The 27,676-nt window shown below is 41.3% G+C and overlaps 1 protein-coding gene across 2 annotated transcripts; it reads left to right on the top strand.

The window, feature by feature from the left end:
* The first annotated feature begins 1,313 nt into the window (after nucleotides 1-1,313).
* TNFRSF9 (TNF receptor superfamily member 9) lies at nucleotides 1,314-27,676 on the top strand. 2 transcript variants are annotated; one of them, XM_063105532.1, is made up of 10 exons: nucleotides 1,315-1,383; nucleotides 4,765-4,820; nucleotides 13,675-14,356; nucleotides 15,093-15,276; nucleotides 16,019-16,126; nucleotides 16,520-16,657; nucleotides 17,114-17,180; nucleotides 18,691-18,779; nucleotides 19,308-19,442; nucleotides 26,019-27,676. In XM_063105532.1, exons 4-10 carry the CDS (start codon nucleotides 15,162-15,164, stop codon nucleotides 26,102-26,104), a joined length of 738 nt encoding a protein of 245 aa, XP_062961602.1. In that variant the 5' UTR covers nucleotides 1,315-1,383; nucleotides 4,765-4,820; nucleotides 13,675-14,356; nucleotides 15,093-15,161; the 3' UTR covers nucleotides 26,105-27,676. The 2 variants fall into 2 exon arrangements, with proteins under 2 accessions (XP_062961603.1, XP_062961602.1); XM_063105533.1 differs by lacking the exon at nucleotides 4,765-4,820 and having other exon boundaries at nucleotides 1,314-1,383.

Raw genomic sequence — 27,676 nt, 5'->3', positions numbered from 1 at the left:
TGAACGTACCCAACAGTAAAGCAAGCAACACTTTATTAAAAGAGGAGATAGACTTATGTATAAGGGGGGGTAGCAACAGTAAAGCTAGCCCCCCAAGGGGAGCTGTTCAGGGTCTTTTACAGGGAAAGGAGTTAAGGGGTACAGGCCAGCGTGACTGGAGGTGGTCCATTCTGTTCTTCCTGATTGCATCATGGGTGCATGCTCAGTAGGTCCCAGATGGCAGTGGTGTTCATCATTGTCACCCCAGGAGAGTCATTGTAGCTGTCACCTTGATGCTCTGCGCAGCACGTGGGAATTCCTAAAGGGGTCTTAAGGTTAATCTGTAACTTTTACAATTATAGTAAAGAGCCTTGGGGAGGAGTTTTGCCACTCAGTATCTATCTGTTTCCTCTCTTATCTCAGTCTCTTTTGTCAGGTAGGCCTATGGGGTAATCATTTGCCCCAAGGGGTCTCATGACTGAGGAGTGGAAAAGTAACAGTGTCCTCTGCAGGGGAAATGGAGTCAGTTTGGTTCACAGGCCCAGCCTTACTCTTTCACTATAGATTAACACTTTACATTTGTAGAACACTACAGTTTACAATGTGATTTTTAAAAATTTCTTGAAACATAATTGATTGTACATGTCTGTGGGGCACAGCGCTGAGTATCTATACCTGTGTGCAACATGCTATGCTCAAATACAATGTGACTTCAACTAATTTCTTATTCCTGTTTAAATCTTATTTTTCACAAATTCATTTCACCAGATGATGAATGTAAGAGGCGAAATTTTCTGTGCATTAAGTTAATATTGTTTTCATCGCTTTCCAGCTTCACTCAAGAGGAGGGGTTTAAATTGCAGTTACTGGGCATAGAGAAGACCTTCGGGGCATTAATTAAATGTATTTTTCAACGTCCATAAAGGCTGGGTGAAGGGCACGCTCTAGAGAGGTCCGATGGACACGCGAATTTCCCCTGGGAGCCCCCAAAAGGTTAGGTCGGCGAGATCGGAGAAGAGTGGGCGAGCCCTGACATTTGAGGCTGCGCCGGCGCAAGGCGGGAAATTCTGACGCCGAGGCCTGCGAGGGGCCCCGAGGACGGATTCGCCTCTGCTCCCACCCGGTGTGAAAAGCCCCCCAGCGGGGGCCACCCGGAGCACCTCCCACGCCGGCCGGGCGCCGGAAGCGGGCGGCTGACCCGCAGTGACGTAGGACTCACTTCCGCCGGCCGCGGCGCGCGGTCCCCGGCGGCGCCCAGGATTGGTCGAGCCGGCCCGCGGTGGGCGGGGCGGTCGCGCCGGAGGCGGGGTGGTGCGGGCGGGTGCGGGGGGCTGGTGGCCGAGCCAGGCCGGGGATGGCGCCCTTGGTGGTCGCGTTCCTTCCAGCGGTACGTCCCTTCCAGCGGTACGTCCCTTCCCGCCGACTTCCAGGGTCCGTCCCTTGATTCCTGGGCCCAGGTTTCCAGGTGACTGCAGCGAATGGCTCCCCCGAGAACGACCACGTTCAGCCTGTGCCCAGTCCCGGGGCCTTTGGTGTCCCGAGGAATCGAATCCAGTCTCTGATGTGTTCAGCACCTCGTTGGTGGCTCGTTGGAAAATCAGCAAAGCCCACCGTGGAAACAAGGCTGTGCCTTGGGCAACGTTTTGTGTGTTTCTGTTTCTCACTTACTGCCACGTTTTCTGTGGTTATTGGCATATTATTTTTAGAAGTGAGAGCAAGCTCTGATTACGGTTTCAATGATGGGTTCTCAAAAAGCTTTTAAAAATGTTTTTTGTTTGTAAAATGTGAATAGTAATGTCTACCCAGAAGTTGGTGAGGACCTAGTGAGATCTTAGGTAAAACGCTAAGCTGAAAGGAATTGAAATGTTGAGTCCCTTCTCGTTATTTCCCGCTGTAGTTCTTTATTCTAATTATGCTTCCATGATGTTTTCTGATTCCCGTATTTTGGAAACATACAATGATCCGGGAGCAGTACACATTTGAATGTAGCAAAGCTTTCCTGGCTGACTCCCTGTCACCTGTCCTTCAAGTGTATCTTGGAGGTCCCTTCTGTATTTTAAGGCCCACCTACTCCAGAGATTAAGAGGTGACTGCACCTAGGGTGACAATCAAATATCTTGGTGACCTTTTCCATGTCTATGGTTTGGGATCTGCTGATTTTGGCAGTGACTTCTACGTAGGGCATTAAAATCAATAGTGGGTATGCCGACCACGTTTGAATCCCGTCACAGTGTTGGGCTGGCCTCTACTGGAATCTGAATCCGTGACCTTGGTTTAATAAGGCTGCGCTCTAACCAACTGAGCTAACCAGCCAGCCACAATCTTCCACAATCTTACAACTTAAACTCCCTCACTCATTTTCTCTGTTCCTGGAATACGTATGCCCTGTACTTTGCCTTCCTCATGCTTCTGCATAAGCAGTTCTCTCTGCCGGGAATGCCCTCTGCTTCCATATCAGCCTTTCAATGTATCATCCTTCCTGCAAAGCCCAGTTACAGGTTCAATCCCTCCAGGAAACTTTCTCTGTATTCCCATAGCACTTTGTCCTCCTGATACAGAATCTATAGGGTTGTACGACCTTATCTTAGTTATTGATGTAATTTCTTCCTTCTTCTCAAGTCTGGGAAAGGTGTCGTGATGGTGCCTTATCTATATATGCCTCAGAAGACAGTAAAACTCATTCAATAAGTATTTATTGAGCTCTTGTGTGCTCTAGGTACTGCTCTGGGTGCCAGGGATTAAGGCAGTGAACAAGCAATGTCCGCCCTCGTGGAACTTCTGTTCAGTGGGGAAGACAGACAATAAACAAATGCACAAACGAGTGTATGTGCCAGGTGGTGATATGTACTACGAAGCAAAATAAAGGAGGGAAAGGAGATAGAGAATGGTGGGAGAGGGTATTCTTTTAGACAGGAATACTTTTTTCTGAGGAGGAAACGAGTAAGAGGTGGGAACAAGTTGTATAGACAGCAGGAAGAAGAGCTTTTTAGACAACGATAAAGTAAAGGCCAGAAGCAGGAGTGTGTTTGAAATACTAAAGAACAGCAAGGAAGTCAGGCTAGAGGGGAGTGGTAGGATACACGGTAGGAGAAGTAAACAGATCAGGTATGTGCACACTTGAATTAGACATTCAATAAATGCTTCTTGAATTTATTGAATCGATAAGGAATAGAGAACTGTTTAATGATAGTAGTAATGAAACTTGGATATTGCTTGAGGTTGAGTTTTACAGATCCTGTAGGCACGAATATATAAAATATTTACAACTTACAGACAGGTACATTGGAACTCTTATTTAGTGTGGCAACAATTAACTGAAAAAAAATCTTTAATGAAGACCAATGGTTTATGCAATGATCTTCCCTTCGGAAACACAGAAGAACAGGAGACAGATTTTGTGAAGGATGAACTAAACTGACTTGTGAGTGGAATGATTTGGTAGATAATACTGATCACCATTAAGAAGTTCAGAAGAAAACAAAATTTGTCTCCTGATGTTGTCCTGCTTTTTATTTGGAGGAAAAATATTTAAATTTTAATTGACAAAAATTGAATTTGTGAAATAACCAGATAAATTTGTGTATTTAATTTTAATAGTACTTTCTTTTCCAAGGGCAAAGGTGAATGCTAGGATTAGAGAGCCATTACGCTCAGGAAGAAGCTAACATTCAGTACAAAGCCATGATCCTTCAGGATAATATTGCTTTTTGGGGTGATATGGCTTTGATCACAGTTGCCACTTGCAGCCCAAAGAACATTTTTGCCCTTAGTGGAATGTGGCAACTCTCCGTCAGAATTTTAAAAGACTTCACTTAATACTTTTTGATGACATGCTTAAAACTTTTTAAGTTAGTCTAGCTCCCTCCAAAAAGGGAGTACCATGCAGCTATCAATTCTGATCTTCCTCACATTTCTCAAAGTTTTAATTGACCGTCGGTTTCTTGGTAGTCATTCACATAGATGAGATCTAATGTGGTTTCTGACTCAGCTCTCAAACCACTGAATTGACAATCTTACTCTTGGTTGCTGAGTCAACACCTTTCTTCATTCATTCACAGGAATGAACCATTATGAGTAGCTCCTGAGTTAGTCATAACTATTGGCAAAATGTTAAGGTAGCTTTGGAATGAATGAGGAGACCTGGGTTCCATCCCTGGCTTCTCCATTCCTTAAATGTGGCAGTATGGTGCAGCGGGAAAGTGTGTTCTCTCAGATGCCAGCCTGTCTGGGTTTAAGCCCAACTTGCCCCCTGCTAGTAAGTGATCCTGAACAAAATACTTTCCTCCCAGCCCTCAGATTCCCCATGTATAAAACAGGGATAACAGAACCTATGTACTTCATGTGGTTATTATGAAGATTAAATAGTTAATAGAGGTAAAGCTAGAACATTGTCCTCTAGTAAACACTCAAATGTTGCCATTAGTCTCAGTTACTTGAACTTCCTCAGCTTCTGTTTCTTTAACATTAGAATAGTAAGAATAGTTCCTACCTCATAGAGTTGATAAGAGGCTAAATACGTAGTCCCTTGTCACCTGCAGGGGATATGTTCCAACATCCCCAGTGGATACCTGAAACCATGGATAGTACTGAACCTATATATACTATTTTTTCCCCCATACATATATACCTACCTGTGATAAAGCTTAATTTATGAATTAGGCACAGTAAGAAGTTAACAACAATACTTGGTAATAACAGAGCAATTATAACAATATACTGTAATAAAAGTTATGTGAATGTGGTCTCTCTCTCAAAATATCTGGAATTTTCCATTTATATTTTCAGACCAGGACTGACTGTGGATAACTGAAACAGTGAAAAGCAGAACCGAGGATAAGGGAGTAAGTACTACAGCAACATATTTAAAGTGTTTAGCATAAGATCTGCAATGCAGGAAGTAACCCATAAGCATTAGCTATTATTAAGTGTTAAAAAACACTTATTTATCAATAGTTGCAATCTTTTTAAGTACAGTGATGAAGGGACCAGAGGAGAAGAATGCAGAAAATGATATACCATAAAAATGTGCCATCTTGCTGAGGATGGTGGGGGATAGAAGGGGCATAGACATAGTTTTTGCCTTAAGATACAGTGACAGGATTTGAAGAAATACTCAAAGTGCAAGTAGCTCTTCTTGGAGTAAGAGTAAGTTTCCAGAGCTAAAATGATTCAAGTGCATGAAAGGTGACAAAGAGACTTTGTGTAGGGGTTGTGACCCTGAGTCCATGATGCGCAAGGGGGAGCAGATATAATTCAGGGGGTCTGTGAACTTGGATGGAAAATTCCACCTTCACTTCCACTAACAGAAATCTAACATTTTCTTCAATTTTGGATATAAAAATTCACAAAACATCGCTGAAAAAACAGTCTCCTGGCTTTGCACCAATAAAAATTAAAATTATCTTCATATAACATTACAGTTCTTGCAGATATCCCAAAATACTATTTACATTTATGATTAATTTCAAATTATAGCAGGTATGTGTTAATAAAGTCCATATAATTGCCATGTCACAAATTGTTTTTTCAAATATTTGGTAGGTATATTTCAATGCAGTTGGTTTCTTTTGTAATCCTTTGTATTATATTTTACAAATTTAAGAGTAATATTCTGAGAAGGCTCCACACACATAGGGCTCACAAGTTAAAAGGGTCCTGGGCACAGACAGACTAAGGTTTTGGTCACAGTATGGGCTCTGGAGCCAGGCAGCCAAGTGTGAACCCTTTCTCAGCTCTTCAGCCACACTGGACAGGCTACCCACTTTCTCTGTGTCCTAATTTCCTCATCTGTGAAATAGGGATGAAGGCTGTTTTAAGGTACAATTGAGGAAATGTATGTGAACATGTAGACAATGCCTTGCATGTAGTAAGCCCTCAATCAATGTTAGCCATCATCAGAAAAGCATTTTATGTGAGACAAGAGAAAGAAAAACCCAGGCTGTCGTCCAGAATGATTTCCTGAGGAAGATGAGAAATAAAACATTAGGTCATGAAGAGGTAGGCAGTCGGCAGGACTAGAGTTAAAAGGTTTTTTTTTTTTACTGTTTTTAAAAGGTTATTTTCTAAGTTTTAAAATTATCTATTAAAATTAAAAATATAAATTAGATGAAAATAAATTCATTCATTTATTCATCCATTCAATAAAGGTTTATTGAATACCTATTATGTACCTCTCAACACTGTGTCTAACAGTTGTGGTTCTTGGAGCAAGTGTAGAAATGGAGCCCACACACCAGGTCTAAGTATTTAAAACTGGCGAGTCAAGCTAAAGGAGTATATGTTCTGTTCTTCTACTTGGAAGGGGAAGTCTTCAGAACAACAACATTTAAAATGGTTGTTTTCATGTGACAAAGTTGGCAAAATATCAAAGATGACGGAGCTTAATTATTATTGCGGGTGTGTAGATGCTCTTTAATGGCTTGGCAAGTTTTGAGTGAGTGGTAAAGATAAAACTCATCGGTTATTGTGTATTTGCTCCATAAAATTTATTTTTCTTGCTTTCATTTCATTTGCTGTAATAGAGAATTTCACATAGTTTGTGTTTAGTTGACAGTATTGACTTAAAGGATTTAAAAAATAAAATATACTCAAAGTTTACAGGATTTGTATTTAATGTAAAATATGAATTTAAATATGTTGATTTTTTAAATTAAATTTTTTTAATGTTTGTTTTTAAAAGGTTATTTTCTAAGTTTCAAAATTATCTATTAAAATTAACAATATAAATTAGATGAATATCAAATATTTAAAATCGGGGGCTGGCAAGTTAGCTCAGTTGGTTAGAGCGCCACCTTGTAACCCCTAAGTCAAGGGTTCGGATCTCCCAGCCAGCCGCAAAACAAAAACAAACAATGTTTTAAAAAAATAAATGAAATTGTTTAAGTATTAAATAATCTGAGATTTTTTATTTTTGAAATTTAAATTGTATTAAATATTTTAATAAAAATTATAATGGTTTGCAGTTCTGGGGTTCAGTGTCTCAGGTGGTTCTACTAAAGCATCAGTATTGCAGTTCTTATACTACATAGTACATATGGTTCCTCAGACTTTGTGTGCAACTGTTGTGAATTCCATGCTAGTTCACAGGGACTTCCAGAATTACAAACTGGAACATAAATAGAATTAAGATAATGGATACTTGGAACTTCTGGGAAACTCTATTTTCCATAATGTTCTTGCATAATGATAGGTTATGCAAGGGTCTGTTACACCCTTGGTATCTGAGAAGGAGTTGACAAACTGATCTGCCTTGTCCCTGTGCTGGTACTCCTGTGCCTCACACCCTACCTGCTCTCCTTGTTGGCAGCAGCACAGCCCACAGCCCTCACAGCACGGAAATGCCAACACATGGAGTTTCGAGGACAGAACAAAGCATGTGGAGAAGAGTTTATGGAGGCCTGAGGGTGTGAGTCGCAAGGGTAGGTTGAGCTAGTGTTGAGAGTTCTGTGTCCTGTACGCCAGCACCACGCACCAGATCCCCAGTCACAGACACACTCGTGTGTTAGGGGTGTGTATGTGTGCTTTATGGGGCCTTGAGCTGGATAGAACATATTTCATTTAATGGCATATTTAGCTTGATGTGTAACTTCCAAATATTTGGACATATAGTATGCAGGCCTCTGTTTGGACTCTTGTCCTGGGCACTGCACAGTGGTGGGGGTGGTCTGAAGTTGGAGAAAAACATTTATGAGTCATTAACATAGAAGAAGATAACCACGTAGAGAACGTGTAGAACAGGGAGGAAAAGTGAGCAAATTCAGTGTCTAATAGTGACGACTTCCTGGACCCGATAGGTGCTTCGGGTAGCAGGTGGGGACACTGAATCCTGAAGGATAGACCTTTTGGTAGGGCAACAAGTATAAATAGTGCATATTCCCAGGATGAGATTGCATCTAAGATGTGCCCTGGATGGACAGGAGTGTGTTTTAAAGGTCTTTTTTCTTTTTCTAAATATCTTCTTTATCTTGTTAGAGTAGTTGAGGCTTCATGCTATCTAGCTTCCAAGTACACTCACTTGAGAGATTCAATATTAGACCTATAGTTAATCAAAATAAAAATCTATTCCTTGGCTTAGAATGAGATATTAAGAATGTGATGAAATTATTATTAATACTACTAAAGTATTAGTATGTTTCATTGGGGTCATCTCTGATTTCATTTGGAAAGCTTTTATGAAAAAGATGAATTTTTTATTGCATTTGAAAGATTAAAAGGCTAAAATAGATAAAGCAATGTGATACATATTTTAGGCGAATGAAAATCATACTAAAAGCGTGTTACACCTTTTGCTAGTCTAGGTAGTATGTATATCTGGTCAACTATATAATTTGCCTTAGCTTACTATGATATTTTATCATACAAAAAAATGCAGTAACATGAACTCTTTAGACATCTGAATAAAGTTGATCAGAGCCTTCAGAAGAATAATTCTAAAGTGGTGATTTTGTTTAACTGGAGACTGGTGTGTTAGTCCATTTCTGTTGCTTATAACAAAATCCTGGAACTGGGTAATTTATAAGAAAATGAAATGTATTTCTTAACAGTTTCGGAGGTTAGGAAGTCCAAAGTCCAGGGAACACATCTGGTGAGGGTCTTTGGTGGCAACAGTGACCCAGGGGTCTCACATGGCAGAAAATGATGGAGCAGAGAGACTAAACCTCCTTATGTGCTGTCTTTTTAAAGCCCTCAGAATCACGCTTCTGACCACCATTTAATCTATTCACTATGGCACAGTCCTACAATCTGATCACCTCTTCAAGGCCCCACCTTTCAATTACTATAGTAGGATTTCCCACCCTCAGCAGTTACAGTGGGGATTAAGCCTCAGTGAGGTTGGTGGGGGGGCATCCAAGCTACAGCATTCTGCCCCAGGCCCCACAAACTCATGTCCTTTTCACATACAAATACATTCATTTTTGTCCCTAGAGTCTTGTTTCAACTCAAAAGTCCAAAGTTCAAAGTCCCATCTGTGAAATGAAAAACAAACGATCTACTTCCGAGATACAATGGTGGGACAAGCATAGGGTACATATTCCCATTCCAAAAGGGAGAAATAGGCCAAAAGAAAGGTGTAACAGGTTCCAAACAAGTCTGAAACCCAGCAGGACATTAAATCTTAAAGCTGGCAAATCACGTACCTGGACTCCATGTTTGACATCCTCTACATGCTGGTGTGGAGATTGGGTCCTCAAGTCCTTGGGCAGCTCCACTTCTGTGGCTCTTCTGGTCTGAGGTGATGCTTCAGCTCTCCCAGGCTGGTGTCCCACTCTGGTAGCTCCACAGGTCTGGGGTCTCCATGGCGGTCCTGCTCTCATGGCTCCACTAGATATGGTGCTGATGCGGTTTCTCTGCTGCAACTCTGACCCCACATTTCTGCTCAACATTACTCTAGTGAAGGTTCTATGAAGTGACTCCACGCCTGTGACAGATCTCTTCCTGGGCTCCCAGGCTTTTTCATATATCCTTTGAAATCGGGGTGGAAGCTCCCAAGCCTCCACAGCTCTGGCAAGCTGTGAGCCTGCAGACCTAACAAGGCTTCTGGCTTGTATTTTCCAAAGCTGTGGGTCCAGCCACACCTGGAGCCAATTTAGCCATGGCTGGAGCAGCCAAAGCAGCTGGGGTGCTGATGCTGGAAGCAGCTTCCCAAGGTGGCCCTGGGCAGTGAGCCTGTGGAGGGTGCCTCAGGCCAAGACCATTCTGTCTCCCTAGGTCTTTGGGCCTGTAATGGAAAGGTTGGCCCCAGAGGCTTCTGCAATGCCTTCAGGGCCCTTTCCCCCTTCTCTTCATAATCTCTTTCTTTTGTACTAATCTTAGCACCATTGAATTTTTCTCCTGAAAATGCTCTGTGCTTTTCTACCACATGGCCAGGCTGCAGATTTTCCAAATCTTTACACTCTGTCTCCCTTTTAATTATACATTCTAGATTTACATCATGCCTTTTCTGCCATAACTCAGCACAGTCTGTTGCAAGTAGCCATGCAGCTTCCTGAATGCTTTGCTGCTTAGAAATTTCTTCTACCAAATACCCTGGATCAGCACCTTGAAGTTCCACATTCCATAAAACTTTGGGGCATGAAAAGAATGCAGCCAAGTTCCTTGCTAGTTCATAGCAAGTGTAATCATTGCCTGTTTCCAAGAAACTCCTTAATTCTGTCTGAGACCTCCTTAGAATGGTCTTTACAGTCCATATTTCCATAAGCTTTCTGGTCACTACCATTTCACCAATCTCTAAAACTTTCCCTCGTTTTCTTATCTTCTAAACTTTCACCAGCGTCTAGGATTTTCACAGCCTGTTCCTCCAAATTCCTCCAGCCTCTCCTCAATACCTAGTTCCAATGCCACATCTACATTTTCAAGTATTTATTATAGGCAACACCCCACTTCTCTGGTACCAATTTTCTGTATCAGCCTGTCTCTGTTGCTTATAACAAAATACTTGGGACTGGGTAATTTATAAGAAAACAAATTTATTGCTTACAGTTTCAGAGGCTGGGAAGTCCAAAGCCCAGGGAACACATTTGGTGAACACCTTGGTGGTAGCGACGAAATAACCCAGGGACCTCACGTGGGAGAAAACAGTGGCGCAGAGAGAGAGTAACCTCCTCACATGCTCTCCTTTCAAAGCCCTCAGAACCACTCCCCTGACCAACATTATTAATCCATTCACTATGGCACAGTCCTCAGAATCTAATCACCTCTTCAAGGCCCCACCTTTCAATTGCCAAAATAGGATTTCCCACCCTCAACAGTTACAGTGGGGATTAAGCCTTAGTGAGTTTGGGGGAGCATCCAGTCCACTATGCAATTTGCCTTAGCTTACTCTGATAATTTTATCTCACAGTGTAGTAACACGAACTCTTTAAACACCTGAATAAAGGTGATCGTAACCTTCAGTAGAATAATTCTGAAGTGATTGATTTTGTTTAACCATAGGCTGGTAAAACTAATCTTAAGCCTTTTAGATCAGAAGAGGCCTTTATGTCACTGGCATAAATGCTTGAGAAAGTGAGTTAATTACTGTGTTGGGAAATTAACTACGTCACTTTCAGAGGAAGTAATAACTCTGCCCACAGAATACCCAAAATGTAGATTAGTAAGTAGCATTTAGTTAAATGAAAATACAGTCCAGTTAAATGTCATGCTGCAGTGTTAAACACGGAGTACTACATGTAAATGAGGTCACTTGGTTAGGTGGTGTCTCTGAAAGTTTGAGAAGGCGATCAGCAGTTTAATTTTTATGGTATGACTCTTACATTCAGCCAGTTCTGCTGAAGTTGGGGCAGTGGGGAGGAGCCTACAAATATCACAGGTAAAATGACTCTTGGATGACTCTCAGAATTTGGGAATGAATTGTGTAGACAGCCTGTGCATTTTTCTCCTTGAGTGTCACAACTTGCCCTGCGGCTGCTTTTCTGATGATCCATGTGGAAGATGAGGGAAGGAACATTGCAAAACAATGAGTCTCATAATAAGTTACTCTCTTCTTGAGAGTAGTGTGCCAGGCATTGAGCAAGCACTTCATGTCTGTTGTTCCATTTAGTCCTCACTAAATGAGGACAATGTACGGTGCTACTGTACGCTTAAGGTGTGATTGGAAAAGTTGAGACTTCAGGAGGTTGAGAAATTTGCCCAAGGTTACACAGTCATAAATGGCAGAGCCTCTATTCGATCCGGGTGAGTCCGACAGCAGAGTGCGGGCTCTCAACCACTGTGCACAGGCCACTGCTCCCGTGACAGGGCGCGTGCAGGTGTGTATGTGTGATAATACTGGGGTAAGCGTAGCAAATCAAAGCCACAATGAGATACCACTTCACACCTACTAGGACGATTATAATTTTTTTAAAACATGGAACAATAACAGATGTTTATAAGGATGCAGGGGAAATGAAATCCTCGTGCATTGCTGGCGGGAATGTAAAACGGTGCAGCGGCTGTGCAGCTGCTGTGCAGAGCAGTCTGGCAGCTCCTCAAAGAGTGAAACACAGAAGTACCGTACAATGCAGCAGTTCCACCCCGAGGTGTGTACCCAAGAGCGCCAGAAACACGTCTCCACACAAAAGCCTACACGTGAATGTTCATAGCAGTATTGTTTATAATAGTCCAAAAGTGGAAATGACCCCCCAAATAAATAAATAAGACAAAAACAAAACACGAGTGGAAACAACCCAAAGATCCATCAACTGATGAATGGACAAACAAAATGCAGTATATCTAAATAATAGAACATTATTTAGCCATGGAAAGGAATGAAGGGTTGACACACGCTGCAACATGAACAAACCTTGAAAACATTGTGCTGAGTGAAAGAAACCAGTCATTAGAGACCACACGTTGTATGATTGCCTTTATATGAAACGTCCAGAATAAGCAAATTCATAGAGATAAAAACTAGGTTAGTGGGTGCCAGGGGCTGGGGACAGGGAGATTGGGAGTGACTGCTAATGGGTGTGGGATTTCTTTCTGGACTGATGGCCACGTTCTGGAATTAGACAGTGGTGATGGGTGCACAGCGTAGTGAATATACTGAAATCCACTGAATTGTACAATTTAAAATAGTGGACTTTGTGTTATGTGAACCATAAATTGTTTTTTAAAGAGATAACCTCAGGGTCAAATCTGGGAGTTCCTCAAATATTGTACTGTAGGGTCCAGCAGGGAGCCACTGAAAGTTTCTGGGTAGGAAAGTGACTCAACAGCACACGGCATGTGCTGATGAACATCAGCTTCCTTTGCTCTCCCTTCATCCCCCAATTCAAGACCAAGCCTCAACTTCTCCCATGGAAAAGTAGTTATTTTCTGTTTGGATTCTCCTGGAAAACCCACCTATTTTAGTCAAAACTACCCCTGACATCATCCTCCTCCCCTCCAGCCCAAACCCCCCAGGTCGTTGTCCTGAGGGTCTCCAGCCATCCAGGGCTGCACAGGTTCATCTCAGACACTCCAGAGCACTCTCCTCCTCCTCCCCCTCCTCCTCCTCTCCCTCCTACCTCCTCCCCCTCCTCCTCCTCTCCCTCCTCCTCTCCCTCCTCCTCCTCTCCCTCCTCCTCTCCCTCCTCCTCCTCTCCCTCCTCCTCCTCTCCCTCCTCCCCTCTCCCTCCTCCCCCTCTCCCTCCTCCCCCCTCTCCCTCCTCCTCTCCCTCCTCCTCCTCTCCCTCCTCCCCCTCTCCCTCCTCCCCCTCTCCCTCCTCCCCCTCTCCCTCCTCCTCCTCTCCCTCCTCCTCCTCTCCCTCCTCCTCCTCTCCGTCCTCCTCCTCTCCCTCCTCCTCTCCCTCCTCCTCCTCTCCCACATCCTCCTCTCCCTCATCCTCCTCTCCCTCCTCCTCCTCTCCCTCCTACCTCTTCCCCCTCCTCCTCTCCCTCCTCCTCCTCTCCCTCCTCCTCCTCTCCCTCCTCCTCCTCTCCCTCCTCCCCCTCTCCCTCTTCCTCTCCCTCCTCCTCCTCTCCCTCCTCCTCCTCCTCTCCCTCCTCCTCTCCCTCCTCCTCCTCTCCCTCCTCCTCCTCTCCCTCCTCCTCCTCTCCCTCCTCCTCTCCCTCCTCCTCCTCTCCCTCCTCCTCCTCTCCCTCCTCCTCCTCTCCCTCCTCCTCCTCTCTCTCCTCCTCCCACTCCTCCTCTCCTTTTCCTGTTCTTTTCTTCCTTTTTCTTTCCCTCCCCCTCTTTTTCCTTTTTAAAAACGTTGGAATCGTGGTTTTCTACAGAACCTCGCCCCACCACAAGGGGCACAGTAGAGAGGAGTGCGGCGGTCCCGGGTTCCAGCCCTGGCTTCCTGTGCTGCTGGCCATCTGACTACATTCACAGCCTCCGGGTTCTCACTTGCCTGACGTTGTCCCGGGAATGATACAGCGGTGCCGGCTCCTAGGGCTCTTTGCAGGACAGTGTTCAGCGTGTGTAAAACGTGTGTCTGTCGCCTGGTGCACTAGCCGAGCTCGAGAGAGAGCAGCTACAGCATCGCTCTCAGTAGGGTGTCAGGGACAGCAGGTGGCAAAAGGGTTGCTCCTTATTTAGAAGTTGGCTTCAGCCCTCAAATCTCAACCATTTTAAAACTACGCTCAGAGCTTCGACATGGAGAACTACTTGAAGTGACAAAATCTTTTTCCCAAAGTCATCTGAGAAATGTCCTAACAGTAGAGATCTACTTCCAAGAAATGATTTCAAGTGCCCTTGTCAAGTAGGGACAGACATTCTAGGGGATTTTGGGGTCAGCAAATATCAAATAAGCCACCTCACATAGTTGTGGTGGGGATTTCCCACAAGTCCCCGCCCCGCCTGAGTCACAGCGCCCCTGGGTCTGACCTGCCGTCCTCCGGAGCTGCAGAGAAGAACTTGACTGCTCTGAAGACCAGCGAGTGGAAAGTTCACTGGCAGCCCTGAGATCGCAAGGTTTGTCCATTTGGGGGCAGGCGGGGAAACCGATGGGAGGTGAGCAGAGAACCTTCGTTCCCATTGCACATTTCTAGACTGTTTCCTTGTCTTTCTTTTCTTTTCCTTTTTATCTTAACTTCTACTCAGTAGCCCCTTAAAAAAAAGATCGAAAACCTGGTCTGAGTTTTTTTTCCTCCTTAGTTTTGTTACTACAGGAGCTTCAGATCTCAAAATGGGCAAGTACATGTCTATGTGTAAGAAAGTGTGATCACGAGCTGAGCAGAGAGGGCTTTGGGCACATTAGCAACTAGGCGTCCATTCAGAGTTGTCAGTAGTCGGCATGAGGTGCCTTCTCACTGCACTGAACTGTCAGGTGCCACTTACAGATTCTCTTTGTAAGGGCTCTATTGCAGGAGAAGTAAGCAGCTGACATTTGTGAAATCTGGATGTTAATGCTAAACATCTATGAAAGTCCCTGAAAGTTCTTGCTATTGTTATTTCTGCATTTTGGCAGAACATGCTGGAAAGTGCACTCAGGACTCTGGCAAACCTGCACAAGGCTATGTGTTTAGTCACACTTGCCTTGTCACAGAACTTCCTATAAATTTGCCACTTTTCCATAATATTCCATCATTAATTGTTCCTGAAACACCTTGAGTTATGGTCTTGTGGAATTGTATAGGTAATGGTTCAAATGTAGATAATTCCGAAAGGAGAAAAAGCCCTCATCCTTGGAAATTTTTACTTTTTGCAGAGTGACATTTGTGAGACCAGCAAATTTGATTAAAATTACTTTGGAACCTGCTTTGCTAGTATTATATCTATGCAAGATTTAATCATGGGAAATGGCTATTACAACATGGTGGCTACTGTGCTATTGGTCATGAATTTTGAGAGCATGAGATCAATGCAGGATTCCTGTAGTAAATGTCCAGCTGGTAAGTACCAAACTAACATGTGCATTGGGTCTATTCTGTGGACCACATGGTTTAGTTAGTCCAGTAGTCAGGGCTAATGAGCTCCCTTTTAGGGAGCTTTTATTCATTCATTTACAAATACTTATTGGATGCTACATACTAGCTGACTGGACACAGCCAGGTCATTTCACTGCTTGTGCCTTGACTTTGTCGTCTGGGGATAATAACAGAGCCTATCTCATAGGACTGCTGGCGGGATCCTATGAGGGGCTTAGAACAGGGGAGGGCACATGGCAAGACCTCAGAACATGTTAGTGTTGTGTGCAAGGCCCCCTGCTCAGACTGGGAGCACAGCAGGGAGTAAACAGGCGGCAGTGGGCTTCACAGAGTGGGGAAGGTCAGACACATTTCAGTTTGAGTGTAGCAATGAAGGACATTGAATTCCTCCTGGATCCAGTCATTTTTCATCTCCTGGATTAAGCAAGAGAAATAACTCCATTTTATTCAATAGGTGAAGTATTTTATTTCTGCTGATTTGTTTGCTACGATATGTGTATTAATTATTTCTAATTCTGTGATTATGCTAAGGGCAATCTTGCAATTGTATAATTTAAAAAAGTCAATCAACAAAAAATGTCTATCACTGTGGCATCTAGAAAACTAATCAATCTTTTATAGTCTAATTTTTTTGGTAAGCTTCATAATGCCCTAGGTGATGATTGCTCATTGTCAAACATGTAAAGCTATTTTCTGCCTTTTTTAGGTACTTTCTGTGGGAAAAACAAGAACCAGATTTGCATTCCCTGTCCTCCAAATAGTTTCTCTACCACAGGTGGACAAAGGACCTGTGACATATGCAGGCAATGTGAAGGTATGATTTTAAAGACACATTCTTTATCCAGAAGATTGTTGGGAAGACAAGCTTTCATTCCCTATTTGCTGACTGATCTCTATCGACAATCGTTAAGTGTCAAAGATGCTAATTTCTCTGTCAACAGGCAGGTCCAATAAAATAATTTGCCATAATAGCAATTATTTGTGGATTGAGCTTTTTAAATATTAGAGGAAACAGTCATTTGATGAGAGAGGTTTTCAACTAGCAAAATGTAAAAATGTCTCTATGGAGATTTAAAAGTAAACTTTGTACCCTAAAGTCATGAAAAGCATTATAAGTACAGTGAACATGATTTTTATTGCAAAACATAAATTTGCTTCCTGGACTCAGAGGTCAAGTGTAATATAATGTTGGGGGGGGGCTTTGTAGGTGTTTTCAGGACCAAGAAGCCGTGCTCTCCCACCAGCAACGCACAGTGTGAGTGCGTCTCAGGGTTCCACTGCCTGGGGACACTGTGCACCATGTGTGAGCAGGACTGTGAGCAAGGTCAAGAATTAACAAAGGAGGGTAGGTTTGCTCTTCCCCGACCTAGTGCAAGTTTGTTATGTAGACATATGTATGTCATTAGCATAGGTCTTGATCCTTTGAATACAAAGTAAAAAATAGATTTGTAGAACCTTAAAGTAACATGCAATAAACCAATGAGCCAAGTCTATGATATTAATATATTTTAATTAATAATATATTTTAATTAATAAAGTAATATATCTATTATTTTTCCATAAATGGAATTAATTTGAAATTAGAACATTTGTTAGTCACCAGAACCACACATTTGCACACATTTTAGACATGTACAATACCCAGTGCATAATAAAAACTAGCAATCTTCGAGTTTTGTTTTAAAAATTGTTGAACAATTTGTGCAGGTTATATTAAATTGACTTTACTATGTTCGTCCCAGGATAAGTTATGAAATAATGACAGTGTGTCTTTTTTATTACTGCTTTTATTTTATGCAAGGTTGTAAAGACTGTTGCCTTGGGAAATTTAATGATCAGAAACGTGGTGTCTGTCGACCCTGGACAAAGTATGTATAATTTCCTTTTGCTAACAAATGTTCACTTCCTTTCCCTTACAAAATAAAGCATCTAATTTAAACGTTTTTAAAGTCAAGGAATGCTATCATCGAACGTTTTTACACCTATCAAGTGTGTACATACAGGAGCATCCTAACAGGCAGCATGGGAACAGCATGTCATAGTGGCCCAACATGCAAAGTGGGCATTTTCTCGAGAAATAATGCTCAGAGCATCTAGATGAGATTTGCCAGCGGGACTTTGCCATTGTCTGCCTCGAGTGGTCTTCTGTTCTCTGTTTCCTTCTAATCTCTTTGCTGCCTACTACCTTCCCTCACTGTCAGCTCCTGTCCAGTATTCAACGCCAGCCCTGAGGATGATATAGGAGAAGGAGAAAGTATGCATCTTACCGTCCAAAATGTAACACACACTTGAGCACACAAGGCCATCTCAGTAAAAAGCCAACAGTATGCAAGAGAATGTGACTGTTGACTCGGGGGACCAGAGCTACTCAAACTGGCTCACAGACAGGTGCTGGTCCACCAACAATACAGGCTTGGAGAGAAAGTGTTTAGAGATTTTAAAGGCAAATTGGCAGAGTAATGTGGTCTGTCAACTCTAATAGTGAAAGTCTGACCCTTGTATTTTACATGCCTTGTTCTTTTCCACTTGATTCTCTTACTAGAAAATCATTTTATTATTATTTTACATTTACAATACTATTATATTTTACAAATGTATTGGTTTGTAACAGATTGGAAAGTTTTCTTTTTAAAAAGGTCTTTTTTTTTTTAACACAAACTGTTCAGAGTAGTCAAGTGAATCTACATGAAAAAGTGGGTTTGAATTGGGCTTTGGGGGCTGGGAATAGGTAAAGGGACAAGAGAAAAGGCATAGAAACAAAACAGCAATGATGACTATGACAGTGATGATGGTGACAGCTATCATCTGAGTGTGCCAGGCACACAACTGTGTGTCACTGGTCTCCTTCATTTGTGCTTCACCACAGCCCTGGGGACATACACAGTCCATATTTTGCAGATGAGGAAACTGAGGCTGAGAGAGATTCCATGAGTTGCCCAAGGTTAAAGCAGCAGACCTGGGCTCAACCCTGGTTTGTCTCATGCCAATGCGGGAACTTCTAACCCTATGCTATCCTTCCTAGGTGCCAGAGATGGTCAAATATGATTAAAAAGTGGGGGTGAGAGACTAACCAGACAAAACAGCGTGACCTTAGCGGTCATGGAACAGGCAAGAGCCCAGCGTCGCTCCCAGTCTGGGAAGAAAGAGGAACCTAGTTAGGTAGCGTGAGTGAACCACGGCGAGCTCGAAGGCCGCGTGAGAGACAAGGAAGCCAGGTGGTCAAGTGGAAGTTTTTCAAAGTATCTTCCCATTGCCTATAACCCCCCCAAAGATCATTGTCACTAGGCTAGTTCATGGGGTGAACAATACTGAAGGTTTTCACTGGAATCCTCTGTACCTGAATTAATGATTCTCACTCTTTTCATTGAACTTTCTAAGCTGTTCTTTAGATGGAAAGTCTGTACTTGTGAACGGGACGAAGGACAGGGATGTGGTCTGTGGACCAACCTCGGCCGACTTCTCTCCAGGTACAACCTCCACCACCACGCCTGCCCCTGCGAGCGAGCCAGGCAGCTGGTTTGTTGCTGTTAAATCCGATCGAATGATCACGACTGTTCCAATCACTCTCTGAAACGCCCAGTATCGTGATGTCTCACAACTCTGCCTGCAACAGGCTCCTCTGTCCAGCATCCCTTCCTTCTGGTTCCCCGTCTTCTTCAGCCTGAGATGCACATTAGCAAGCAGTGCAATGTGAGACCTCCCCTAAAAGGATACTGCACCTTTATTAATGCCAAGAAAAGGGGATTGAATTATAGGGTCCCGTATTTTCTATGTGATAGAAAGGCCAAACTGCTTAATTTTTGTGGGCTTCTAGGAAAATTATTAAGGTGTTTTTTTTTTTTTTAAGTTTTCTAAGTTTACTAGATTAGCAGGTTGGAGGTAGCTACGGCACTGATTCTCGCGTTTAGGAATTTACCAATGTAAAGGATATAAACTTGAGTGTATTTGCATAAGAATGTTTTTGCACGCATTTCTCCTTTTGCTCTTTTTTAAAGGACACGCTCCGCAGATCCTCCCCTTCTGTCTTGCGCTGACATCGGCTGCAGTGTTGGTCCTGCTGTTCTTCCTCGCACTCCGTTTCTCTGTCATTAAACGGGGCAGAAAGAAACTCCTGTATATATTCAAACAACGTAAGAATAACGTAACAGTACTAGATGTGAACTCTTTTGAGGCAAGGCTTTTGATAGTAGAAAGGAAAAGATTTTTTTTTTAAAGTTATAGAAACAAGGTTAGTATAGCACAGAGGTGATTTTGTTCCCAAGGGGACATATGGCAATGTCTGGAGATGGCTGTGGTACTCACAACTTGGTGGTGGTGGGTGCTGTTGGCATCTAGTAAGTGGAGGCCAGCATGCTGCCAAACAGCCACAATGCACAGGACAGTGCCCCACCAAAGAACGATCCAGCCCCAAATGCCATTAGTGTGGAGGCAGAGAAAGCCTGGGTACAGAGGGACACTTCCTGGGGTTCTAGAAAAATGACAGTTTAAGTATGCTGCGGTCTTGGATTATTGCGTGTGTGTGTGTGTGTGTGTGTGTGTGTGTGTGTGTGTGTGTGTGTAGCCAGTCATTTGTGCACAGTTTAAGTATGCTGCGGTCTTGGATTATTGCGTGCGTGCGTGCGTGTGTGCGTGCGTGCGTGCGTGCGTGTGTGTGTGTGTGTAGCCAGTCAGTTGTGCATACAGGACACAAACAAAGACGAATCAGAGAAGAACATTTGCCCCATCTGGTGCTGCACCACTGGTTGGTAAATGACCTTAAGCTGAGGTTAGACCCGCACTCGAGGAAGGCATCAAGAACTAGGAGGGGGTTTGAAGTGGTTTTAACCAAATTGATTATTATAACAGCAATCTGGATTAAATGAAAAATTCCAATAAAGAATTTCAGTCATTAATTCCTGAAACAAGATATTTCTGTAAGGTTCACAGTGAGTACCTTGCACAGAGTCAACACCCACTAAACAAAAGCTATTAATATTTATTTGGAAAAGCTTATAGATGGGGGAGCAACTTGTTTTTTGTCTCCGTGAAGGACAGGATGAGAGATAGCAGGCTAGGCTTAATAAGAGGGGTTCATATAGAGGAGGAGCTTTTTGAGAGCACAATTTTAACCCAAAATGCCACAGTAAGACCGTAGTGTCTATTTGGAAGTTGTTTAAAATATATGAAGGAAAGCATACATAAGGTCTTATCCAAAGAGAATTTATTTAAAGGTTCTTTTTAAAACAATATAAAACCTTTTTATGTTGTAAAATATACAGAAAAACACATCAATGTTTAACAAATTGTTGTAAAATGAACACCTGTGTAAACCTACCCAGGTCAAGAAATAGAACGTAATCTGCTCCCCGGAAGCCCTTTGTGACCCCCTTCCTGGTGACAGTCCCCCCCCACTGCTGCTAACCACATCTGGATCTTTACGTTGTTCACTTCCTTGCTGTTTATAGTTTTGCTTCCTAACAACATGGTTTCATTTGGCTGCGTGAACTTCATACAAGCAGAATCATACCATATGTATTCTGTATCTTGCTTCTTTCACTCAACATTGTATCTTTAAGAGCCATCTGTGTGTTGAATTCTTTAGTTGACTCCATTTTTGTACACTCTTCTATTGAATGACTATTTCACCTCTTATCCATTCTAGTTTTGATGGACACTGGAGTTTCTTTAATTTGGGGCTATTACAGACAATGATGTTTTGATATTTTTGTCTACGTGTCTCATTGTACACATAAGCACATGTTTCTGTTCTGGCTTCTGTTTTTTAACCTAGGAATAAAATTGCTGGAATCTGAGGACCGTGCATCCTGGTCCTTAGTAGATATACCAAACTGTTTTCCAAAATGGTTGGGCCATTTACTCTTCCCCGGTGGTGTGTGAGTTCCTTTTGATCCTTATCCATGTTAACACTTTGTATTATCAAAGTTATTTTTATCTATCTGGTGGGCGGATAGTAGCATCTCAGTGTGGTTTTAATTTGCATTTCCCTGATTACTAGTGAGGTTACTAGTGAGACACCTTTTCATGTTGTATTGGCCCTTTGGATTTTCTCTTTTGTGAAGTGCCTAAGTCTTTGGAACATTTTCCCTAGGGCTGTCTGTCTTTTTCTTATTAATTTATAGGAACTTTTTAGTCAGTTGTTCATATGCTGCAAATATCTTTTCCTATTGTGTGGTTTGCTCTTTCATTCTCTTTTTGAGGTCTGCACCTCTAATTTAAACCTCTAAGCTGTCACCTAAACCTCATTTAAAGAACTCTCTCTAAAATGCTTTTCAAATGTGTTTATGAGTAATTAGTGAGCTGCAATGGAACTTCAATCTATTTTTAAAAAATTTTAGGTCATTTAAAACCTTTTTGTTTCTAAATAATTACAGATTCACAGGAAGTTGCAAAGATAGTATAGAAAAGTCTCATGTGCCATTCATGAGGTTACATCTTAGGGCACAATATCAGAACCAGGAAATTGACATTGGTACATTGTGCGCATATAGTTGTATGTGGTTTTATCATAGGTATAGATTCATGTAACCACAACACAACCAAAATACAGAACTATCCGTCACCCCCAAAATCTCCCTCCTCTACCCCTTTCTTGTCACAACCACTTTCTCTCCCCTACCATCCCTAACCCCTGGCAACAATTAATCTGTTTTCTATCTCTATAATTTTGTCATTTCAGAAATGTTATATAATTGGGATCATACAGTATGTGACCCTTTAAGATTGGCTTTTTTCACTCAGCATAATGCCCTTGAGATCCATCCAAGTTCTTATGTGTTTCGATAGTTCATTCTTCATTGCATGGTACAGTCGTACCACAGTTTGTTCTATCATGCACCTACTGAGAGATATTTTGGTTGTTTGCAGTTTTGACTATTTTTATTACATGTAAAGCTTCTGTGAATAATCATTTACAGGTTTTGTGTGGATGGAAGATTTCATATCGCCAAGATAAATGGCCAAGAGCAAAATTGCTGGGTCATATGCTAAGTGCTTGTTTAGTTTTTTAAGAAACTGCCAAACTGTTTCCAGAGGAATTGTACCATTTTACATTCTCACCAGCAATTTGTCAGATATCCAGGTTCTCTGTATCCTTGCTGGCATTTTGTATTGCCACAATTTTTTATTTCAGCTGTTCTAATAGGTGTGTAGTGACATCTCACTGTGGCCTTCATTTGCATTTCTCTGATGGTTGAACATCTTTTCATGTGCTTATTTTCCATCTTTATATCTTCTTCAGTGAAGTGTTCTTTCATGTCTTTTGCCCAATTTCTAATTGGATTATTTGTTTGCTTTACTGTTGAGATTTGAGAGTTCTTTATATTTTCATCAGATATATGGTTTGTAAATATTTTCTCCCAGCCTGTAGTTTGCCTTTTAACGCTCTTCACAGGGTCTTCCACAGAGAAAAAGTTTTTAGTGTTAATGAAGTCCAATTTATCAATTTTGTTTATTTATGGAGTCATGTCTAAACACTCTTTACTGAGTTTAGGTCCCAAAGATTTAGATTTTTTTTCCTGTGTTATCTTCTAAAAGTTTTACAGTTTTGTGTTTTACACTTAAATCTATTATTCATTTTTAGTTGAGTTTTGTATAAATTGTGAGAGGTTTAGGTCAAGATTTTTGTTTGTATTTCGGCCTGTGCATATCCAGTTGCTCCAGCATCACTTATTAAAAACACTATCCTTACTCCATTATATCTTTGTCAAAAATTAGTTGTTTGTAAGATATCTCTGGTTTCACTGATCTATGTGTTTATTCTTCTGTCAATACGACACTTTACTGTAGTTATAAAATAAGTCTTGAAATTGGGTAGAGGATAGTAATCACTCCCACATTATTTTTCTTTTTCAAAACAGTTTTAGCTATTCTAGTTCCTTTGCATTTTCATATAAATTTTAGGATAATTTTATCCATATCTATAAAAGATCAGCTGGGATTCTAATAGCAATTGTGTGGTTTCACTGTATATCAGTTTGGGAAAAATTGATATCTTTACTATGTTAAGTATTCCAGTCCATGAACATGGTATGTCTCTTCATTTATTTATATTTTCTTTGAATTCTTTCACCAGCATTTTGTAGTTTTCAGTATATAAGTGTTATACATGGTTTGTTAGATTTAGGCCTGATTATTTAAACATTTTAAACAATTGCAATTATTTATGTTTTCTTTGAATTCTTTCATCAGCATTTTGTAGTTTTCAGTATACAAGTCTTATACATGGTTTGTTAGATTTAGGCCTGATTATTTAAAAATTTTAAACAATTGCAAACGGTGTTGTGTCTTACATTCAGTTTCCATTTGTTCATGGCTGTTATATAGAAATATGATTGGATTTTTACAGGTTGATTTTGTATCTTGTGACTTTACCTAGCTCACTTATTAGTTATGGAAATATTTTGCAGGTTCCTTGGGATTTTCTATATAGACCTTAATGTCATCTACAAACAGGGACAGTTTTATTTTCTTTCAAATCTGTATGCACTTTATTTATTTTTCTTGCCTTAGTATGCTGGCTAGTCATTTGAGTTGGTTTTCCTCTATAAGTAACATGTTGCTTCTCTCTGGCTGCTTTCAAGATTTTTTTTTTTTTTTTTTTTTGTCTTTTGTTTTCAGGACTTTAGCTATGTATGTCTCGGTGTAGATTTCTTAAGGTTTATCCTGTTTGGAGTTCACTTAACTTCTCAAATCTATAGGCTTATGCCTTTTTCCAGAGCAGGGAAAATTTCAGAAGTCCTTAAATACTTTTTTGAGCCCTATTTTCTTTCTCCTCTCCTTCTAGGACTCCAGTGACATGAATTTAGATCTTTTGTTATAATCCCACATGTCCCTGAGGCTCCGCTCATTTTTTCCCCAAGTCTTTTCTCTCTGTTGTTCAGGTTGGGTGATGATTCTTCCCTCTCTCTTCTTCATTCTGCTGTTGAGCCCATTTATTGACTTTTAAAATTTCAGTTATAATAATTTTTCAGTTCTAAAATTGCCATTTGGTTCTTGTCTGTATCTTCTATTTTTCATTTGTTTCAAATGTGTTTCTAATTGCTTGTTGAAGCATTTTCATGAGGGCTGCTTTAACATTCTTGCCAGATTATTCTAACATCTGTTTCATCTAGATGCTAGCATCCGTTGTTGATTGTCTTTTCGCATTCAAATTAAGATCTTCCTGGTTCTTAGTATAATAAGTGATTTTTTTAAATCAAAAATTAGACATTTTGGGGATGACATTATGAGACCCTGGATCTAATTTAAATCTTGTATTTTCTCAGGCTTCCTCTGACCACTACTCCAGTGGAGGAAGGAGATGGCACCTTGCTGCTGCCAGACAGGGGTGAAAGTCCAGGTTCTAGACCTCATGGGGGGGGGATGAGGGACTCCTTGTTATTGTCAGACATATGTGGGAGTTCAGGCTCCCACTAGGTTTCCTCTGACACTACCCAAGTGAGAAGTGGGAGATGAGCCTTGATACAGCCTGGCAAGGTAGAAGTCTAGGCTCTCTACTTGGCCTTTCCTGGTAGGCTTGGGTGTAGGGCCATAGGTTTTTCTGAGGTGTTTTGCTAGAGTTGAGTGGTTACTGCCTAAAAGTTTTCGGGCTTGCTCTGCTGCCCCTCTCCTTGTCTTGCAGATAGAGAGAGCAGGATTTTCTTGGGGCATTGTTTTTTGGAGGTTAGAGTTTATACCCATTTGCATTTCTCATTTGCTGGCTTCTCTAGTTCCCACTCTGGAGTATATGAGGCAAAATGAAGGGTCTCAAGATCCTAAGCTGGTCTGCTTTCTTCTCTTCACCTTCTGGAGTCTTCTTAGACTTATTTCATATATAATGTCCAGCGTTTTCAGCAGTCGTCAGCAGGAAGAATATGGAAAAGTATGACATCTCCATCTTTCCAGAAGCAGATCTGGAAATTAATCTTTGGTACAACTTCAAAATCCATCCCATTGGTTTTTCTGAAAGTCCTGCCAGTTTTTCCTAAGTTCTGGGAGGTAGTGTGGTTGTTTGGTTTTGGTTAATTTATATAGTAAAGTGCTTGTGAAATTGGGGCAGTCCCTTTTGCTTTGTCAGGCTATAAAGAAATATTTGCTTGAGATTGAAAGTTGTTCAGCAGTAACACAAATAATAACATGTGAAAGAAAACCTGAAAGTTAATGCACAAATCAGTTCTTTGCTAACTAATAAGTCAAAGTAGTGGGAATATCCTTAAAACCTGGTGCCGTGAAGAGAAGGGGTAGACAAATGGGTACAAAACTCTGCTGTCTACCCTAAGTGAATCATTGTGCATGCACACATTGAACCAACACACTGTACTGCACAAACACGTACAAGTAAGTGTTAAAAAAATGCTTGTGCCTTAGTATTTCATTCCAAATAAACTGTCTGATCTCAAAGTAATCCTGAAGACTAAAATATGTGCTGCATTAAATTAAAACTATAGTTATGTTTGTGATACAGCTAATCTTTTATACCACTGTGATTCATACTCGTCTTTTTTTAGACATTGTAGAAGATAAAATATATACAGATATATATTTAGTTTTTAAAGACCAATAACAATATTTGGTAAAGGGAAAAAATATTACATTAAATAATCCCTAGAAAAAGCGAGTAGAGAGTGTTTGCTGCTTAGAGAATGTTTGCAATTGTGATTCCTGGAAAATAAGTGTTGAATGATTAAAGTAGACAATAAAATGTAAGTATCTTTTAAATTATTTTCTAGCATTTATGAAACCAGCACAAACTGCTCAAGAGGAAGATGCCTGTAGCTGCCGATTTCCAGAAGAAGAAGAAGGAAATGAACTGTGAAATGGAAATCCCAAGAGCTGTTGAGACTCTTGAAAAGCAGCAAAGGACAGATCAAGTGACCCCACTGTCATGTCTTTCTGGAATGAAAAATATGGCATAATACCCAGGACTGCCCCTGATGTATTTTTCCTAAATGCTAATGAGTCGGCCCGTAAAAATGCACTACTTTTAACAGAACAGAAATATGGGACAGGCTTGGGACAGTTTTGTTCAAATCTGAAGAAAAGTATAGTTTGAATTCCATCACGTAGGCCAATGGTCCAGCTAAAGTTATAATCAAAGTCAGTGCAGTTTTTTTGTGTGCTAAAGTGTTGTGTGACAATAAGCCACAAAATGCAGTAGATATCCCCAACCAAATTTTCCATCGGTTTTGTCATTCAACGCAATGACCTCTTCCGCTGTTAGTGGGAGTATGATGGAGGTGCCTGAGTTTGAGGTCAAGTTTGAGGTGAAAAAAAAATCTCAGACCTGAGGAAGAGTTTCAGAAAGAGCTCAAATGTCCTCGCCTGTCCCGTGATCCTCTCCGTCCTCTTACCTTCTAGCTTTGTTCTACTCTCCTCTGAGCCAGGTTACATTTTTTTCATCCTGAAAAACCTTTTACATAATCCTTGATACACACAAACTAGTAAGTGATACATGTATGAAAGGAATGAAGCACAGTAAAAAAAGGGACACCTGCGAACTCAGACCAACCGGAGCGCTGGAGCAGGGGCTACCAAACTCCCACGGCCAGAGGGGACACGCCACTTTCCATTTCTATGGCTTATGAGCTAAGAATGGTTTTTACATCTCTAAATAGTTTAAAAAATTCGAAAGAAAAAGACCTCACAGTACATAAAATTACATAAAACTTGGATGGCAGGGTCCATAAGTAAAATTCTCTTGGAACACAGCCACCCACATTTACTTACATGCCGTCTAAGGCTACAGCGGCAGAGTTGACTAGTTGTGGCAGAGACTGTATAGCCCTCAAAGCCTATAATATTTAATACCTGACCCTTTGTAGGGTCAAGGTCACAGCATCCATCTGTGGGCTGCTTCTCTCTCTCATCTTCTGTCTCTGCACTGGCAATCTGTCCCTGGAATTTTGAGTCTATCTTTCCCTTGCTTTTAAAAAATCATTTATCATATATGTACTTTAAAACTATGTTATTTAGTTTTGTTATTTGTTTTTGAGCCTTAGGAAAAGGGTATTGTAATGTATGGAGACTTCTGTGACTTGCCTTAATCACTCAAAATTATATTTATAAGACTCATTCATGTTGTTGTGTGTAGTTTGAGTGCATTTTTTTGACTGTCTAATTTTGCAAATATACCAGTATTTATCAATCCATTCTCTACCAAGGGACATCTGGGTTGTTTCCAGGTTTTTCACAATCATGAACAATGCTGCCATGAATGTTCTTTTACACATCTCCCTTGCAGGAGTGTGCTACAAAAACTTCTTAAAAGTGGAATCGCTGGATCTTAGGGAGTGTGAATGCTCAACATTATAGCTAGTGCTTGTATCAGTTAGGACATGCTGGGTTATGCAGAAACAATAAGTGACTCCCCAGATCTTGCTGGATTACA

Source organism: Cynocephalus volans, chromosome 8 (genome assembly GCF_027409185.1).
Source record: "Cynocephalus volans isolate mCynVol1 chromosome 8, mCynVol1.pri, whole genome shotgun sequence".
Taxonomy (NCBI): Eukaryota; Metazoa; Chordata; class Mammalia; order Dermoptera; family Cynocephalidae; genus Cynocephalus; species Cynocephalus volans.
The sequence above is the reverse complement of the archived record's forward strand: the minus strand, read 5'-3'. Positions and strand labels throughout refer to the sequence as shown.

Coding starts and splice junctions, on each gene's coding strand:
- TNFRSF9 (XM_063105533.1), top strand. CDS start 15,162: ATGCAAGATTTAATCATGGGAAATGGCTATTACAACATGGTGGCTACT. Junction 15,277..16,018: donor CTGTAGTAAATGTCCAGCTG/GTAAGTACCAAA, acceptor TGCCTTTTTTAG/GTACTTTCTGTGGGAAAAAC. Junction 17,181..18,690: donor GTCTGTCGACCCTGGACAAA/GTATGTATAATT, acceptor GAACTTTCTAAG/CTGTTCTTTAGATGGAAAGT.